Source organism: Palaemon carinicauda, chromosome 42, assembly GCF_036898095.1.
Source record: "Palaemon carinicauda isolate YSFRI2023 chromosome 42, ASM3689809v2, whole genome shotgun sequence".
NCBI classification, from domain to species: Eukaryota; Metazoa; Arthropoda; class Malacostraca; order Decapoda; family Palaemonidae; genus Palaemon; species Palaemon carinicauda.
In genome coordinates, this window is record NC_090766.1 from 15,357,207 (window position 1) to 15,375,875 (window position 18,669).

Genomic DNA, 18,669 nt, shown 5'->3' on the forward strand with positions numbered 1-18,669 from the left:
ATATTTGTAAACTAATTGCAACAATATAAATGTTTATTCATATTTGTTTCTTCTAAATAGAAATTTAGGCAGAATATCCCTATCAGACATCCCAAATCCCAAAATCTAGGGATAAATCCCCATATCTGGCAACACTGATTTACTAAGCTATACTGCTGCTGTAACTGTGCTATTTAACTAAGTTCTCGCATAAGACATGTCATAAAGGTGCCAATTACTTAATTTTATTAAGTGTTTATTTTTCTCCTTTTCTTGAAAATTATACTAAATGACAAGTTTCTCATATATGAAGCTCTACGGTATCGAAAAACGTTCTAAAGTAGGGTCAAATTAAGTAATTTGTTTATTGAATAAGATATAACTACCAAATATCTTAATAACTCATGAATGTTTATTGACCGTTTGAGACGGTGCCACTTCAGAATTAAAATTCTAATAGATTGTCGTTATCGTAAAGTTTTGATTATTTTCCTGATATGGAAGATTATTTCACTGATAGCAACCTCGCTTACTTAAACGTTTTTCTCTTACTATATAACTAATTGTCATTTAACCTACTTACTCGAAATTTCATGATCAATAAGTAGATTATTCAAAACCCATTGCCCAAGAATTTACAAACGACTAATCTCTAATCTGTTCGTAAAAGTTTAATCCATTTTACACTTAATTAAATGTATAGCTCATTTGTCTGCATAGTTACTTTGCTGATCATAATCGAGATAAGGGGATATTTACGTAAGGATTGTCTGAGCCCGGTTCCAATTTTGTTCCCAATGTCTTTTGCCATGGCGTTTATGGTGATAAAAATACTAAACCGCATTAAGTAATTTTGAATTTAGAAATGAAGAATAATTATGTATTATTTTGTACAAAAATTCATGAAAATTTTAACGATATTATAACGTAATTTCGAATATGTAAATTACATTTGTAAATGCTGATGTAAAATCGAAAATTACCTTTTCCATGCGCACCATTATAATTTTCTTTTTTTTTTTTGACATCCAGTAAAGTTTTCGGAAAGGTAAACCAATGTGTAATCTTTAAAAAAAAATAATTGTTGCTTAAATGGGATTTTTAAGAGGCCATGTGTGGTACAATACATAGTTTACTTAACCATACCATTAAGTTCGTTTTTCCAGAAATATTTCTACATTTTGAAAATGACCTGAGCCATAACCTTCATCCCTTTTAAATATAAAACCCTACCATTTTCCTTCTTATACTCTCGCGAGCTCACAAGAATAGTCTTCTCTTTCTAGTTCTTTTTTTATGTTGAAGTATGAAACTCACACGTACTACTTACAATGTGATTATGTTTCCAGCTCGTTTGCCTCAGATAAGTGACGGTCCCACGTGCTACCTTCAGCCAAGACCTGCAAACACTGTCTGGCAGTGTCAACAACTGTTGCTATACAAGGGAGCACCTCGCCAAGCTGTGCAGTGTTGTTCCAGGTGATCTTGTCAATTACGTAATAGAGCAGTCTCGAAATAACTTACTATTCATGCCCAGTTTGAAGTTTAAGTTCACACTTTTTCATCATTTGGAAATTTCATCATAAATCTTATATATTTTCAAGTTGTGGAATGATCAACTCATTCCACATGATTATAAACAGGTTAAAAAAAAGTAATACAACTACTATGTAAAGTATTTTACTTAAATTAATGCATACCATTATACCTCATTACAATAATTGAGATAGGCCTACACTTAGCCCAGCAAGACACGTGAATATTATGTAAATAGACTAAAAGTATCAGAGATCTTAAATGTTATAATCAACATCCAATAGGAAGGACTGCTGTTATAAACTGTTTTCTAAGCTTGCACTTTTTACCTAAAATTCAAGAGAAGCATTACACCGAAAAGAGGAAAAAACCTTATATACACACACACACACACATATATATATATATATATATATATATATATATATATATATATATATATATATATATATATATATATATATATATATATATATATATATATATCCAAGTTTGTATTTCTCTGACGTTTCTTTTCACTGGACTGGTTTATTGGAAGACATATTATTCTATAAGAACTTTCCACCTACCACGGGTAACTTTAAGGTCGTTTTCTAGTCCTATCTCAGGGGAACCCTATGCACTACAGGACCTACAAGATCTGTTTGGCGTATACACTCTTAAGTATCACACAGCGCATTTCGTTTTGTCGTATTTACATTATCGAAGCACTTTGAAAACAAGCAAGTCTTACCGAGTGTCCTAACTATGGTAACCACGATGTATTCCCAAACATTCAATTAGCTCCCTTTTTTTGTCTAACGCTCTATTCCTGTTCTCAATTCCACTACGACCTGTTAAAATGTTGTAAATGGACTTTGACTTGCCACGATTGACGTGCCACAATGTTGCATAAGTACTAGGCCTATGTAGTGGAATTGTAGTACAATGACCAGGAATTTATTGATAAATATAAGTTATAATTATATTGGATGGTTCTTTGTGACTCTATTAGGTATACTATAAAAACATGAAAATTCTATGTCAAGTGATACATAGCCATTTATCATATGTTTTTGTTTAAAGTAAAGTTAATAACTACAGATCTAATACTTTTTATTGCATTAAAATATCAACATCTTAAGTTTAAATCTTAATAAGTTTTACATCACACCGATACCTATCACAACTAATTCCTGCATATCTTCGCTTGCAGTAAGGTATAAGATTCACGTATAATAAATTTGTCATTATCGTATCTATGTCGAGATACTACAAGTTATGTCATGTTCATTAACAGAATGTTATGGACTATTATTAACACATTATTAGTATACTTTTCCTGACACATCTTACAAATCTAACATAATTTACACTCCCACATTGATGGGTTACTGATGTAAATCATCGATAGTTGCTTGGCCATATGTTAAGGGTAGAAGAGACGGACTTTTTGGCTCTGGCAAGCATATCTTCCTGAGGGGCACTTCGAAATCAAAACACTGTTCTTATACTTTTCAATAGAGCTATGTTAAAACCTTTGAGATATTGCTTTCCAATTTTGTTATTATTATTTTTATTATTATTATTATTACACGCTAAGTTATAACTCTCGTTGGAAAAGCAGGATGCTATACGCCCAAGGGCTCCAACAGGGAAAATTAGCCCAGTGAGGAAAGAGAACAAGGAAATAAACTGCAAGAGAAGTAATACACGATCAAAATATTCTAAAAACAGTAGCATAATTAAATTAGATCTTTTATGTATAAATCATGAAAACTTAAAAAAAAACAAGAGGGAGAGAAATAAGATGTCATTTATTACACTTGCTCAAGGGTAAACTTAAGCACACCGTTCAGCCAATTAACTCTTGGTTTTTCTATCAACAGTGTGTAGGCAGACGAAATAAAAGGACAAAGATTACAGAGGTTTATCAGGAGGGTACTTCTTTATCTCCATTGTTGTCCGACAGACACACACATGCACAGACACGCCCGCACACACATTCACACACACACACACACACACTGATTGCCCGGAACTTGTTTCCTGACAGGGCCGAAATGTTTAAAACCACCACCTCGCGTCTTCCCGGTATGTGAACATGTTCATAATTTATTTTCTATATTTACTTATGTTCCACCTTTTCCGACCGTCTCTATTTTCCGATGGCTCTATTTCATTTTTCTAATAATGAATGCACTTGGGTTGTAATTACAGGTAATAACAATTCTATTATGCCGGTACAACATCAACTTCAAAACCATCTTAAAAGTGTAGTTCCTAAACCAGTTAAAGCATTTTAATCGCAATTTGAGCTGTGGTTATATTGCTGGAAATAGACTATAAAGCCGTCACCTTCTACGGTCTAGGCTAGGACTTACAACACGGCCCTCTCCATCTTCTACTCGGTGCCGCATGGACCCCTGGGGTGAGTCTTATGCCCAAAACTCATAAATCCTCATATACGTACTTTGATCCAGACCATGTCACTAATTATCCTTGAAATATATCTCCGTCGTTTCTGAATAATTTCATTTTGATAAATATTCTATACATTGGGATGTTGCGTGACTACCACCATGTTTGTAATAAAAATGTCAATATCTCTGTGAGTAATTTACATTGAAAATCAGTTTCATTCAAGAAACGCCATTGCCATACCGGAAATATCATTGGGATAAGTACCTCGTTTCCTTACAAGATAATCTTCGTCAATTGTTCCCCTAAAAACTCATTCATAATAATCCCAGCAACAAAAAATAAGAAGAAATATGGGTTTGTTCGTCTTCCAACTTTCCCATAGTCAAGTCAAATATTTACTAAGAGTGTTAAGCTCATGGTTTCCTGAAACTATTAAAGCAATAAGGTTCCCTATGCTCAATAATAGCGACATTCAAGACATCCTGAATTATCCTTAACCTAAAGAATTCCTTTATCACAGAAAAAACAATTTTTATGAGATGTTCCCTCTGAAGTGAGACCTCCTTTTCTTGAAAACAGGTCTTCCACAAAATGCATTCCAAGTAGTCTATGTACCGGGAAAACTGTTTTCAATCCTCCGGTATCATGAAATGTGCAGCAGCTTCTTCATAAGTAGGTAAATCTGGGTCTATCTCGTGAGAAGCAGCGCCCTCCATGCATTCATTCACAATTGTTATAGTCATCTTTTTGCGGTCGTTGTTCGTTAATCTGGTCCTGTATGCATCTTCCATGAGAACGCATTCGTAAGGAGGAGCTTTCTCAATGACCTCCTCGTATTCTGGAGGTTTGTCTTCCTCAGCTGCTGATTCCATTGCCTGCCAAAATGAAAAAGAGTTATTTTGACCCTTCTATATACTCCTCGCATATTATTATTATTATTATTATTATTATTATTATTAATAGTGTCATCCTTACCTCCGCCAACGAAATTGGAAGGAGGTTATGTTTTCGCCCCTGTTTGTGTTTACGTGTGTGTGCGTGTTTGTTTGTGAACAGCTTCCTAGCCACAATCGTAGAGTAATGAAACTTGCAGGGATTAACTGTTATGTAAATAGCTGGAAATGATTAAATTTTGGAAGGCCAAGGTCAAAGGTCAAAGCCACCGTCAAGCAAAATGTCCTCGACCTACTTGCAATCATACTTTGAATTTTGTTAGGATGCAACTTCATGCTACACAATTTGCACCATGCATTAATTTTAGCTAGATCTCTATTAAGGGATTTAACAACCTCAGATCTACATACAGGAGATGGAATTGATGCAAAGAGAGTAGCATCATCTGTATATACATAGGCATCATTACCTCCGCCAACCAAATTGGAAGGAGGTTATGTTTTCGCCCCGGTTTGTGTTTATATGCGTGTGTGTTTGTTTGTGAACAGCTTCCTAGCCACAATTTTAATCGTAGAGTAATAAAACTTGCAGGGATTAACTGTTATATGCAAAGCTGGAAATGATTAAATTATAGAAGGTCAAGGTCAAAAGTCAAAGTCACGATCAAGTAAAATGTCCAATTCACGTAATCAACCATAAGTTTGGACATCGTTGTCACAGAGACTTTAAACTTGGTTCATATTTGACTTTATGAAAATCCACGCCAATTAATACATGTTAAGGTCAGAGGTCAAGCTGAAGGCTGAGCAAAAGGTCGAGAAATAAGCTGCCCCAGCGAGGTCTGTGCTCTACTGGGTGCCATTCAAGTTATTATTATTATTATTATTATTATTATTATTATTATTACTAGTTAAGCTACAATCCTAGTTGGAAAAGCAAGACGCTATAAGCCTAAGGGCTCCAGCAGGGGAAAAATAGCCCAATGATGAAAAGAAACAAGGAAATAGATAATCTACAAGAGGTAATGATCAATTAAAACAAAATATTTCAAGGACAGCAACAACATCAAAATAGATCTTTCGTATATAAACCATAAAAAAACTTAGAAAAAAAACAAGAGAAATTAAATAAGATAGAATAGTGTGCCCGAGTGTATAATGAAAATGTTTCGTTAGATGATTAATATGGACCCGCCCGAGAAGTAGTTCACTCGACTTCAGTGGAGGGTTGGATTTAACCCCCCCCCCCCCAAAAAAAAAGAAAGAAAGAAAAAAAAAAAAAAAAAAAAAAAAAAAAAAAACAATGTATCCCTAAGCAACCGAACGAACTTTGGGAGGAACTGGTCGATATCTCAAGATTCAAAATGATAAGATGTTTAGGTACAGATAAGCAAAGATAACCTCAGAAATGATAGTGATGTCTGACACTATATTTACAATCAATTGTCTTTTCTTGTTTGTTTAATTGTCACATAAATATTTCGCAAATCCCAATTTTTTGCAGAAAATACAATAAGAAATTTGCGATAAACATTTTCTCACAATATAACAAATCACAGATAAGCTCTGAATTTTATGTAGTCATATGAGTTTATGATGAAGGAAGGGCAAAAGTGAAAACTGGTATTTTCTCTCTCGTAATTCTAGAATTATATTACAATGTTGCAACACCAGAACAGGAACAATCTTAAAAATAAGCCAATATGTGACAATAGTAAGCCTAGTCAGCTAAAAATTAAAAATAAGAACTTTTATAATACACTTTAAACGTTTCATGTAATTTATGAAAAGGCTGTTTAAATATTTCAAGGTCAAGGTTTATTCAATATCACTTATGGTTGTCTTTGCTTAGAGTTCTTATCTATAATCTTTCGTTGTAAATAACAAAAGAACTTGCTTTCGTGTTGACAGTAAATATGCATAAAAAATTCATATGAATTTTCACCAAAAGTTTACTAGAACGTTTTCAATTTCAAATTGTGATACTATAACGTTTTCAATTTCACATTGAGATACTGTAACGTTTTCAATTTCACATTGTGATACTATAATGTTTTCAATTTCAAATTGTGATACTGTAACGTTTTCAATTTCAAATTGTAATACTAAAACTTTTTCAATTTCAAATTGTGATGTATTTATAAACCAGTGCATTGGGCCTACTGTAGGCTGAAAGGGAGCTGCATAGCCAAGCAACGTTTAAGAATCATTTAATGAGTTTATTTCCAATCTAATATATAAGAACTGAACACAGGAGATGCATTTGCAGTACCTGCTCAACAGGCGACGTCGGTCTTCGCGGCCAAAGCGACTGTCTCTTCCTGTCACCAGCAGTGAAAGCCCAACAAGCGCAGGCGAAGTCGATGAGCACTACGACAGATATGCTTTCGGAGGAAATAACCGACGGAAAGAAACGGAGTAGCATGAACGTGAAGACTGTAGGCATGAACCCCAGTAGCACTATGGCAAAACAACTTAGTAGTGGTCGGCAATATGAACACATGGTCGAACTATAGAGTATAAAGTATAGACTGGCTTTCAAGCTTCGTCTCTCGAAGAAGAACAATTGTCGTATGAGCTCTTCCTCCAGCTACGTCTACGAAGGCGTTTTGATACAGCAATTATATCGCTGTTATTTCCTACTCTCCGAAGATAACGATAAACTCTTTTTACTATCTTATCCTTTTGACATTGGTGCTGTATAAAGAATTAACGTTCCGCCTTGCAGAACGCTGGGTGATTACTGATCAGCTGATTAGGTTTTATAATCGGTATGAGTTACGACGACTCACAAATTCAACGGCGGTAAAGTGAATACTCTCGTAAGTGTATGAGTGACATGACGGGCAAAGGCTCTGATGACGGATTACTTTATTATTTTGATTTTCATTGGAGTTGACACTTTGACCCTTTGTGATACAGACATTCGTGTAAATGAGCACGACCGAAATCTTAATATGTGTTATTTTACTTTATTATCATTATTAATTGCTAAGCTACAACCCTAGTTGGAAAAGCAGGATGCTATAAGTCCGAGGGCTCCAACAGGGAAAATAGCCCAGTGAGGAAAGGAAACAAGGAAAAATAGAATATCTTAAGAACAGTAACAACATTAAAATAAATATCTCCTATATGAACTATGAAAGCTTTAACAAAACAAAAGGAAGGGAAATAAGATAGAACAGTGTGCTCGAGTGTACCCTCAAGCAAGATAACCGTAACCCAAGACAGTGGAAGACCATGGTACAGAGGCTATGGCACTATCCAAGACTAGAGAACAATGGTTTGATTTTGGAATGTCCTTCTCCTAGAAGAGCTGCTTACCATAGCTAAAGAGTCTCTTCTACCCTTACCAAGAGGCAAATGGTCACTGAACAATTACAGAGCAGTAAGCCCCTGGGTGATGAATTGTTTGGTGCTGTCAGGTGTATGAGGACAGAGGAGAATATGTAAATAGGCCAGAATATTCGATGTGTTTGTAAGCAAAGGGCAAATGAACTGTAACCAGAGAAAAGGACCCAATGTAGAACTGTCTGGACAGTCAAAGTAACCCATAACTCTCTAGCGGTAGGTTGGTGTCCTGGCCAACCTACTACCTATTCATATATAATACACTATATATACATAAATGAAATAATCTTAACATCCGTGTTTAGTGATACATGATTATCTAGATTGGAATACGCTGAAATTCGCTAAACATTCAGATGTATAGTTTATCATCAATTTGTCTATTTTTTTTTTCTTTTCTTTTTTAATATTCAGTGGCAGCTTTCAAGAAAAACCTGAAGACTTATCTTTTTAGAAAGTGTTATAATAGTGACCTGAAAACTATTAAGCCTGAATACAAATGCTAGCGAAATGATAAGATACAGAGCAAAATATTAACTGGAAAGAAATTATTTTCACACACCAAGGCCCGCCTGAACAGACCTTTAGTGTCTGATGGAGGGCGAGAAATAAACCCGTAAAAGTAAGTAAGTGTTCATGTCACATGTTAAATCAAAACCTGACGATCAAAGAATATTCACACAATCGCAATAAACCCATTTACCTGTCTCCGGCTCTTATCTGGAGATTAGCGAAGGGAAATGTTTAAACTTGAGGTACACAGCCCTAATGCGATAACCACAAATGGCTTATTGCTGAAGGACAAGAAATTTAGTCTTTCTTATATAAAACGTTACATTACTAGAGGATCAATAAACAGATTTTAAATTCATATATATAGGGCACAATCATACATACATATATGAATATTTATTTGTGTAGACAAAGAAGAAGACTATATATATATATATATATATATATATATATATATATATATATATATATATATATATAATATATATATATATATATATATATATATATATGTATGTATGTATGTATGTGTATATATATATAATATATATATGTATATATATGTATATATATATATATATATATATATATATATATATATATGTATATATATACTGTATATATATATATGTATATATATAAATATATATATATATATAATATGTATATATATATACATATATATATATATATATATATATATATATATATATATATATATATATATATATATATCTTGTGTTCATAAGCCATGAAACTTTTGAGCAAAAAATTCTGGAATATTGTCTTTTGGAGGATTCGAGTTTTAGAAAACAACAATACACGTATCAGTTCTTAAATATACTTTTAAGCTCTTATTTTCAGGTCACGAAAAAATATATTGATCTTTTAATATTCTCCATCAAGGTTATTCATCATCACAAGGACATAACGAACGCTCATTTAATATAGATTTTTTTTTAGTTACTAAGACATCGCGGGATCGGAAGGATTATAGAATTTAGCTCCAAGGGCAGGCACTGCAATGGGACCAGTGAGGTTGTGATATTAAAGAGCGAAGGCCAATAGGATATCATTAATATTACTAGCTAAGCTACAGTCTTAGTTGGAAATGCGGAGTGCTCTGTAAGCGCAAGTATTCCATTATTATTATTATTATTACTATTATTACTATTATTATTATTATTATTATTATTATTATTATTACTATTACTATTACTACTACTACTACTACTACTACTACTACTACTACTACTACTACTACTACTACTACTACTACAAACTAAGCTACAGTCTTAGTTGGAAAAGCAGATTGCTATAAGCGTAAGGACTTTATTATTATTATTATTAGCTCCGCTACAACCCTACTTGAAAAAGCAAGATGTTATAATCCCAAGAACTCCAATAGGGGGAAATAGCCTAATGAGGAGAGGAAATAAACAAACTACAAGGGAAGTAATAAAAAACTAAAATAAAATATTATAAGAACAGTATCAACATTAAAATAGTTATTTCATATATGAATTACAAAAACTAAAAAAAGAAAAAAAAAACGAGAAATGAGATAGCTTAGTGTGCCCGAGTGTACCCTCAAGCAAGAGAACTAACTGAAGGCAGTGGAAGACCATAATACAAAGGCCATGGCACTACCCAAGACTAGAGAACAATAGTTTGATTTTGAAGTGTCCTACCAGAAAAGTTGCTTACAATAGCTAAAGATTCTTCTACCCTTGCCCAGATCAGAAAAACAAGTAGGTTGGATTTTATCTGCGAAGGAAGATAAAATGTGATCTCTTAAGAAGAAATTTTATTAGAATCAAAATTAGAATCCTATTTCCGGTGATAATAGCATGTTTGGGTTCAGTCCTTTTGTTTGGACAAAGATTCACTGTCCACAGGGTCAATTGACTAGAACTTGGTAATCTAGATTTAGATACAAGGCCTTTATTAACGCTTGTTTATACTTTTCCATCATACTGGTATTTGTTAAAAAAAAAAAAAAAATTGTATCAGTGAAAATTACTCTAATAAACAATTATTGGGTATTTACGCTACTTGTATCCTAATGTTCGTGAGAGAAAATATAAAATGAATGGTGATGAGATCGATTCGTAAATTACGTTGGTGCACGCTCTGGCTGCCCTTTCTAGAGAGGGTATGCGTAAAAAAAGGGCGTATCACGCCATTTACTGCATGTTGATAGCCAGAAAGTGTACATATTTAGACAAAAGAAATTGTATACTCCAGTCTCTGAAATAGCGCTACTGTGACCAAACAATTCTTCTTCACCCAAGGGGTTGACTACTGCACTGTAATTGTTCAGTGGCCACTTTCTTCTTTGTAAGGGTAAAAGACTCTATAGCTATGGTAAGCAGCTTTTCTAGGAGAAGGACATTCCAAAATCAAAACATTGTTCTCTAGTCTTGGGTAGTGCCATAGCCTCTGTTCCATGGTCTTCCACTGTCTTGGGGTAGAGTTCTCTTGCTTGAAGGTACACTCGGGCACTATTCTATCCTATTTCTCTTCCTCTTGTTTTGTTAAAGTTTTTATACTTTATATTAATTTGGATGCTGTTACGGTTCTTGAAATATTTTATTCTTCCTTGATTCCTTTCCTCACTAGGCTATTTTCCAGTTGGAGCCCCTGGGCTTATAACATCCTTCTTTTACAACTAGGGTTGTAGCTTAGCAATTCATAATAATAATAATAATAATAATAATAATAATAATAATAATAATAATAATAATAGAATGGTTTGTCAAATATGGAAAGCGTAACCAGTAACTACGAAAACCAGAATCAATTTTAGCCTTACAGGAAGTTTACATTTTTTTTTTCTCAGAATGGTGTAAAGATTACGGAACAACGTTTTTGCCAAGATGCGTATCCAAATGGCTTAGGAGAGCTCTTAGTACGATTTCCTTTTGGTGGTATTTTAAATCCAACTTTCGCACTATAGACCACAATTCGATTATCCAGTTTTATTCCAGCTGTTACCAAGTTGTGGAATGATCTTTCTAATAGGGTAGTTGAATCAGTAGAACTTCATAAGTTCAAAGTTGGAGCAAATGTATTTATGTTGACCAGGCTGACATGAGTCTTTTTATAGTTTATATATGACATTTCTGTTTTTGACTTTGTTAATAGTTTATATATGACACATCTGTTTTGACGTTGTTACTGTTTCTAGAATGATTTATTGTTAATTTGTTCTCATAATTTATTTATATACTTACTTCCTTTCCTCACTGGGCTATATTTCCCTGTTGGAGCCCTTGGGCTTATAGCATCTTGCTTTTCCAACTAGGGTTGTAGCTTGGCTAATAATAATAATAATAATAATAATAATAATAATAATAATAATAATAATAATAATAATAATATTGCATTGATTTTCAAGATATCGAATTATCAAATAATATTCATCCTACATGGCACATGTTCGTGTTTGCATATCGTGTGCTACGTGACTGCACTTTCCTACCCATTTTAATACAAGATGGGTGAAAAGATAGCAAAATGAAAAACTATTAAAAATGGCGGATAACCATCGTTAGTTACGAAAAAAAAATCAAAATTAGAACAGGAAAACTTTACAGTCGTGGAAAAAAAAATAACTTATGCAACACTGCCCTTCCTGTTTTAATAATTGCCTCTAATGCTCTGCCAGCATATTAAATACTTACTTGATAAGAAGGCGAAATAAAGTAGCACCAGAGGAGCATCCACCAGTACTTAGTTTTACGGGGAAATATCAAAATTATTGACGAAATATTCAAGAAAAACGTATCGGGTGGCATTATATATTAATTCGAGTGTTTCTTCACTTATTCTTATATCACATTTCACACAGATATACAGTGTACGGTGATGATATCTGTCCAAACAGTTGCCGGGAGATTTTCTAGTGTTAGCCTACATAGCGGGTAGAACAGTCTTGCAACGTCGGCATGTTGACTGCTGAGACAGTCTAATCGATAAAGGAAATCCAGTTTGCGGTCATGGAACAGAGTAACATTTAATGGATGTTACGATCATATTCAGAAAAAAATCGAAAACGACGTGTTTCCATCAGCCCATTCTTTGACAAAGCAAAGTTCTTGATGCTACGAAAACTGGAGACTGGTCTCCTCCAATCGGGGGCTCGCAACCAAGGGTGTTGCAGATTAGTGAATAATGAAGTTGGCCAGTTTCCTGTTAAGCTAAATCCCATGAAATCCCATCCGGAAAACAGACTTTTATCTCTATAATACGATATGCGTTATCAGTCATAAAAACTGATATCAAGAGATTGGCCTCAATGTATCTAATTAAGCAAAAACGTATAGGCAACGGTAGCTTCTTTGTTCATCTTTCATTCATGCGTGCTCGTATACGTATGAATGAATATGCAACTGCTCTATCTGTCAGTTCGAATTAGATTGTCTTACGTATTGCCATGACGATCAACGAAACAAAATACTGACAAGCTTTATTTATAAGTGCTAGAACTTCTCGAAGTTTTGCACAAGGGCACAGTAGCTCAAGCCCCCCCCCCAAAAAAAAGGTCGACTAGCGATGTTCAAATTCAGGACGTTTACTGCTTTGTAGAAGTTCCCCAGTGCAAGTAATTGTAATTTTGGGAATTACATAAAAAAAACTAATTTTAATAGTTTCTCCCTGGTTGAATCAATTTCTATCTCATACAAGGATTGACAAAACAAAGTAGCGCGCGCACACACATACCATATATATATATATATATATATATATATATATATATATATATATATATATATATATATATACTGTATATATATATATATATATATATATATATATATATACTGTATATATATTTATATATATATATATATATATATATATATATATACTGTACATATATGTATATATAAATATATACATATATATACTGTATATATATATATATATATATATATATATATATATACTGTATATATATATATATATATATATATATATATATATATATATATATATATATATATATATATATACGTATGTATACAGTCCCTTTCTGAGTGGGGATACCTTAACGTGGTGAAAGGGTTTGCGTATCGCCATGATCCGCAAAGCTATTCTAGTCAGGGCCACCCATACTAGGTTGGTTTAGTGTGAGCGATCAAACAAAAATTTCCCATCATCAATCTGCAGCAGCCAGCGTGGTGATTAAAATTGGCAAACCCACATGTCTGATGCCTCTACCCTGCAGTGGATTGGAAACGGCTGCATTTGTTGTATATATATATATATATATATATATATATATATATATATATATATATATATATATATATATATATATATACCAAGGCACTTCCCCCAATTTTGGGGGGTAGCCAACATCAACAAATGAAACAAAACAAAAAGGGGACCTCTACTCTCTACGTTCCTCCCAGCCTGACAAGGGACTCAACCGAGTTCAGCTGGTACTGCTAGGGTGCCACAGCCCACCCTCCCCCGATATCCACCACAGATGAAGCTTCATATATATATATATATATATATATATATATATATATATATATATATATATATATATCTATCTATATATATATATATATATATATATATATATATATATATATATGTGTGTGTGTGTGTGTGTGTGTGTGTGTGTGTGTGTGTGTGTGTGCGTATTTCCCCAGGACATGAAACCCAATTAAAAGAAGGATAAACATGGGATGGAGAGCTTTTGGTAACATAAGTAGAAGGTGAGCTACGGAAAGAATATTGATGGAAATAACACTAAGAGACAGAAAAAGAGCATCATTGTTACGAGAGTAAACCAAAGTAGAAGATATTGAAAGATGTAAGAAAAGGAAATGGACGTGGATAGGACATATAATGAGAATGCCAGATGATAGATGGAAATTAAAAATATCAGAGTGGATCCCTAGATATTGCAAACAAAACAGAAGGAAGAGAAGACGATGGATTGACGAACTAAGAAAATTTGCGGGTATAAAGTCATGTTAGTCTCAATTTTTTTCATTTTTTTTATATCACCATCATCATTAGCAGCACCCGTTGTTTGTCCACTGCAGGAAAAATCCTCAGACATGCCCTTCCATGTAACTGTCAATTATCTTTCCATGACAGTCTATACTATAGAGTCTAGATTGTCATAGAAAGACAATTGGCAGTCACGCGGAAGGGCATGTCTGAGGCCTTTGTCCTGCCGTGGACAAACAACGGCTGCTGCTAATGATGATGGTGATATAAAAAAATGAAAATATTACACCAACACAATAGTTAAACTAACATTCCGTTTGTCTTTCGTCTGCGGCCATTAAGTAATTAATTAAGATAATGTACTTTAGGCGTCTGGAGCAATTTCAAAACAAGTGTTACAATTAAACTGATTTTGATGATGTATTTTATGGTGAAGGTCTGGTTTCAATGGAAGATATCCATTGTAGGATGACGGTTCTTTGATCACGAGAAGCGCCATACGTACTGTACACCATTTATTAATTCATTGGCACACGTATGCATCAACAAACACGTATGTATAAATTCTCCTTTAAAGAGCGACGCCATGTGTTCAACAGCATTTAGCACCTTTTTTGTGATCACCCATACAACTACTAACCAGGCCCATAGTTGTTGAACTTGAGAGAGAGAGAGAGAGAGAGAGAGAGAGAGAGAGAGAGAGAGAGAGAGAGAGAGAGAGAGAGAGTTGCACAAAACGAACCTCTTCTGATCTCACCTTCTAAAGCTTACTCAATTACATGACGACAAAATGCCTTACCTGAGTACCGTCCTCGGAAGAAGGTGGTTGAAAGCAGGCACATTTGTTGCGAAAGTAATACACTGTAACCGAAATGGCTATATTAAAGACGATGAGAAATATCATCCACTGTGTTTGACTTGAAATGTTGGGGAAGATCACAATAATTAGCAAATTGAGACACATTTGGACGAGAACTATCAAGAAGAAGATATCTAAAAGCCTCTTGGTTATGCAAGAGACTGTCATCCTCCGTAGATGTTGTAAAAGTTATGCAGAAATCGTTCGGTGTAGAGCGGCCCTTTAACGTTACTGCCCAGCCAACAACCAAAGTGCTGTTAAGGTGCACATTCTGGCTGACACACTTTTAAGGCTCAACGCGAATCCCAAACGTTTTGTTTGCGGGTATTCACCACATCTAGGGGAGTTACAAACGTAGCAGCATTAGAAAGTTGCCTGTCCGTACAAAGAACAAAGGCACTTGTTATTGTAATTTAATTTGCTTGAATACACTGTACTTAGAGCATCTAAGGGCTTATTACAAAAAAAAAAAAAAAAAAAAAAAAGAATTGTCACTTAGTTTGATCTTCGAACAAAACTTGAACTGAAGATAGGATAACGCGTAATTGGTTGGCATGAGAGAGAGAGAGAGAGAGAGAGAGAGAGAGAGAGAGAGAGAGAGAGAGAGAGAGAGAGAGAGAGAGCGAGGTTAGATTCAAATATGGTTTCTAATCCAGCGAAGATCATTGTAATCAACGAATTACCGGACTGAGGAAGATGTTAGATCGTTAATTTTCATTTACTTTATATCTATGTTGGTTAACTACAAAATTTCCAGAAATTAGCATACTACATAATATATATTATCATTTTACAAGTCTAATGATATACACAACGAGTAGTTGATGTAATAAAATCAAAAAATTTTTAGGCGATGAAATTTAGATTTGATATATATATATATATATATATATATATATATATATATATATATATATATATATACATATATATATATATATATATATATATATATATATATATATATATACAGTATATATATATATATATATATATATATATATATATATATATATATATATATATATATATATATCATTAGCAGTTGCCAGTCCACAGCAGGACAAAGGCCTCAGTCATACATGTCCTTCCTCATGCGTCCGTGAATGGGCTTTCTATGCGTCAATTACTCGGAAAACATCTCAGCTTAAACACATACACACACACTGACAACGGCTAATGATATATATATATATATATATATATATATATATATATATATATATATATATATATATGTACAGTATATATATATATATATATATATATATATATATATATACATATATATATATATATATATATATACATATATAAATAAATTTCTACCTCATACTTGGGATCGAACGCTAGCCCCTTCTAATGAAAGGCCAGGTCGAAACCAACCATGCCATGAGAGCCCATAAAAGGAAATCCGAACCTGACACTAATCTAGAATCCTCGGACAGCTAGATTAGTGTCAGGTTCGGATTTCCTTTTATGGGCTCTCGTGGCATGGTTGGTTTCGACCTGGCCTTTCATTAGAAGGGGCTAGCGTTCGATCCCAAGTATGAGGTAGAAATTTATTTCTATTTGAACACGATGTTGTGTTGATATTCATCCATATACATATATATATATATATATATATATATATATATATATATATATATATATATATTCAGTGTTAATGTATAAAGGGTGTGCTTACAATTCCGTGCATATATATATATATATATATATATATATATATATATATATATATATATATATATATTTATTTATATAAACCTGACTCATTTGCTGTCGCGTCCCCCGTGCCAGGAGAACGTTTCAATAATTGGTGCCTGGGTGCAACTGGGGAAATCCCTGCAGATACAGTATGAACTAAAACCTGTCCATTTGAATAGTAAGATGAAAGGAAGGAAGCGGGAACGGAGATAAAACAGAAGGCTAGATAGAACACAAGTAATTTAAGCTAGCTAGTAGGTAGTAGGTTGGCCAAGGCACCAGCCACCCATTGAGCTACTACCGCTAGAGAGTTATTGGGTCCTCTCTCTGGTTACGTGGCATTTCGTCTTTGCCGACACATACACAGAATAGTCTGTCCTACTCTTTACACATTCTCATCTTTCCTCATACACTTGACAACACTGAAATCCCCAAACAACCTCTTTTCTTAAGAGGTTAACTACTACATTGTAACTGTTCAGTTGCTATTTTCCTCTTGGTAAGGGTAGAAGAGACTCTTTAGCCATGGTAAGCACCCCTTCTAGCAGAAGAATACTCCAAAATCAAACCATTGTTCTCTAGTCTTGGGTAGTGCCAAAGCCTCTGTACCATGGTCTTCCACTGTCTTGGGTTAAAGATTTCTTGCTTAAGGGTACACTTAGGCACACTGTTCTATCTTATTTCTCTTGTTATTTTGAAGTCTTTTTTTTTTAGTTTATATATGAAAGATCTATTTTAAGGTTATTGTTATTAAACTTCTCTTGTAGTATATTTCCTTATTTCCTTTCCTCATTGGGCTATTTTCCCGATTGGAGCCCTTGGGCTTATAGCATTCTGCTTTTACAACTAGGGTTGTCATAACTTTGTAATCGTTGCTAATGAATTGGCACTGGATTTAATCATATAATAGACTTTTCGTTCTATTTGAATTATATATTTGGCAAAGCACGTCCATCTTCGCCGATTGACAGATGGAATTTTATCTACTTCTCTCTTCCTTTTCCTTTGTATTTTGTGGTGTTCATTTACATTTCAGTATTTTTTTTCACAAACACGCACTACCATCCAAGTTCGAAAAGAAAACGAAAAAAATCATGAGAAGGGAACGCGTGACTGTTTAATTTTCCAAGATAGCAGTGGTATTATGTGGTACCGTCGGTGTTGGTTGCTGACAGAGAGCCGAGGGGAAGATTAATCTACAGCTAACGAGCTTACATACAAGCAGTTGAGAGCAAGTATGTCACAAAAATTAAAACAATCTAAATATAGTAGTAGGTTGGCCTGGGCACCAGCCACCCGTTGAGATACAACTGCTAGAAAGTTATGGGGTCTTTTAACTGGCCAGACAGTATTACATTGGATCCTTCTCTCTGGTTACGTTCATTTTCCCTTTTGCCTACACACACACACACACACCGAAAAGTCTGGCATATTCTTTACAAATTCTCT

General features: G+C 33.9%; 1 protein-coding gene across 2 annotated transcripts; it reads right to left on the reverse strand.

Annotated features, from left to right (window-relative positions):
- Window positions 1–3,837: 3,837 nt before the first annotated feature.
- LOC137633338 (uncharacterized) lies at window positions 3,838–15,774 on the reverse strand. 2 transcript variants are annotated; one of them, XM_068365587.1, is made up of 2 exons: window positions 15,451–15,774; window positions 3,838–4,793 (listed from the first exon to the last, which is right to left on the reverse strand). In XM_068365587.1, the coding sequence occupies exons 1-2, from the start codon at window positions 15,676–15,678 to the stop codon at window positions 4,548–4,550; spliced, it is 474 nt and encodes a 157-aa protein (XP_068221688.1). In that variant the 5' UTR covers window positions 15,679–15,774; the 3' UTR covers window positions 3,838–4,547. The 2 variants fall into 2 exon arrangements, with proteins under 2 accessions (XP_068221688.1, XP_068221687.1); XM_068365586.1 differs by lacking the exon at window positions 15,451–15,774 and adding an exon at window positions 7,084–7,549 and having other exon boundaries at window positions 3,850–4,793.
- Window positions 15,775–18,669: the final 2,895 nt, after the last annotated feature.